This window comes from Habropoda laboriosa, unplaced genomic scaffold, assembly GCF_001263275.1.
Source record: "Habropoda laboriosa isolate 0110345459 unplaced genomic scaffold, ASM126327v1 scaffold124, whole genome shotgun sequence".
NCBI classification, from domain to species: Eukaryota; Metazoa; Arthropoda; class Insecta; order Hymenoptera; family Apidae; genus Habropoda; species Habropoda laboriosa.
The window spans coordinates 1836675-1838144 of NW_017100265.1; the positions used below are offsets into that span (position 1 = coordinate 1836675).

General features: G+C 35.5%; 1 protein-coding gene across 1 annotated transcript in view; it reads right to left on the reverse strand.

The window, feature by feature from the left end:
- The window catches only part of LOC108573154 (lysophosphatidylcholine acyltransferase), a 26474-nt gene that overhangs the window by 12351 nt on the left and 12653 nt on the right, over positions 1 to 1470 (reverse strand). The window contains exon 2 of the mRNA XM_017935538.1: positions 1348 to 1470. This exon is cut by the window's right edge and continues 31 nt beyond it. Coding sequence (XP_017791027.1) covers positions 1348 to 1470 — 123 coding nt within the window. The remainder of the gene's footprint in view (positions 1 to 1347) is intronic.

Below are 1470 nucleotides of genomic sequence, written 5' to 3' on the forward strand. Positions count from 1 at the left end.
AAAATTAACGCAGTAATAAACTATACTATTTTACTTAAATATCCAACGTATCCTCTACTTCACTATAGTGAACAAATTTATAGAGGCCCCATAGATCTGCTCTCTGACTTGATTAATTATTCACCAAGTGACGGTTGTTTAATGTCGCTTATCAGTCACCACTCGATTACAAAGGGTTAAATTTTATACTATCAAATTAAATTTATACTATTTTACTTACACTATTTATGCTATTAAGTTATTAATTATTAAATTTTACATTATCAAATGTATTAAGTAAAATTCATGCAAACAGCTGAGATTTAGTATTGCCTTTTAAGTAAAAGTTCATCGTCCAAATATCAGTGAACACGCGGTACACATTCGAATTCCCGACGTTTCCCTACTTTTCAAATGGTCTTACGTCGTTAATGTTTCAACACGAATGGAATCTACGATGCAAGTACAAAGCGAATGAAAGTTATACCTATTAATAAAATGTAACGCGACTATCATGGCAAGTGCATGATCAATACAAATGGAAAGTAAAAGTTGACATAATTAGCAGAGCCCAAACCAATCGTCAAGATTCAAAAGCGCACAAAACAGCAACAAAAATCAGCGAAACATTATCATCGCGTGAAAATAAAGCGTTCAAAGCGTTTCATACTTGCGGATATTTGAGATAAAGGAACGCCTAGGTCAACGTGAAATATTTCGCGATAATAGATTCATAGCAGTGGTTCACGCCGACGCACAGTGAAGTATTTTATTTAAAAATCCGGCCAAAATTCAGATTTCTAAACTTAATTACAGAACCAAAAAAGTGTCTTTTTTCTTATAATGCTAAAATGAAGGATCGTAACTCACAGCAGCCATTTTTGTGATATCAGAGAATTTAGACAGAAGAAGAAGGCCATACGGAATGGATATTTGTTTATTGGTTCGTTTTTCTGTTATTATCAAAATATAATCATTATTATTTTTCATTTTCTGCAATCTAACATTCCTATAATATTAAATTCTTCTTTTCAAATTTATTTCAATTGTTTCGATTTCAAACAATTACGTTTCCTCATTTCTAAGCGCATCTAGCTCCGCTAAAACCAGTCACCAAATTCTTGGCCAAATTCTTTCTACAAATACTCCACCGTGCAACGCGACAAATTTTCGCTACGACTGTATAAAATTTCTAACGAACATTTTCCAAAATTTCCGCTGAAACTGCGAAATTGTGAGAACTTTTTCACGTTGGTCCGGAGATTCTTTTTGGACACGAAGTCGCGAAGACATCGAGAAGAAAAGAGGTGAAAGATGCGCAAGAGTATGCAAGGGATAAAAACGTAATGGCGAATTGATGGATCTTACCGTCTCCACCCTTTCAGAGGGGCTCGACGAAGATCTTCCTCGGACAATCCAAGGAGGCCTAGACAAGCAAGGAGCCAGGCCATGATCACCAGAGCCGTAATTGCAGCCAGTCTGAATGGTAGA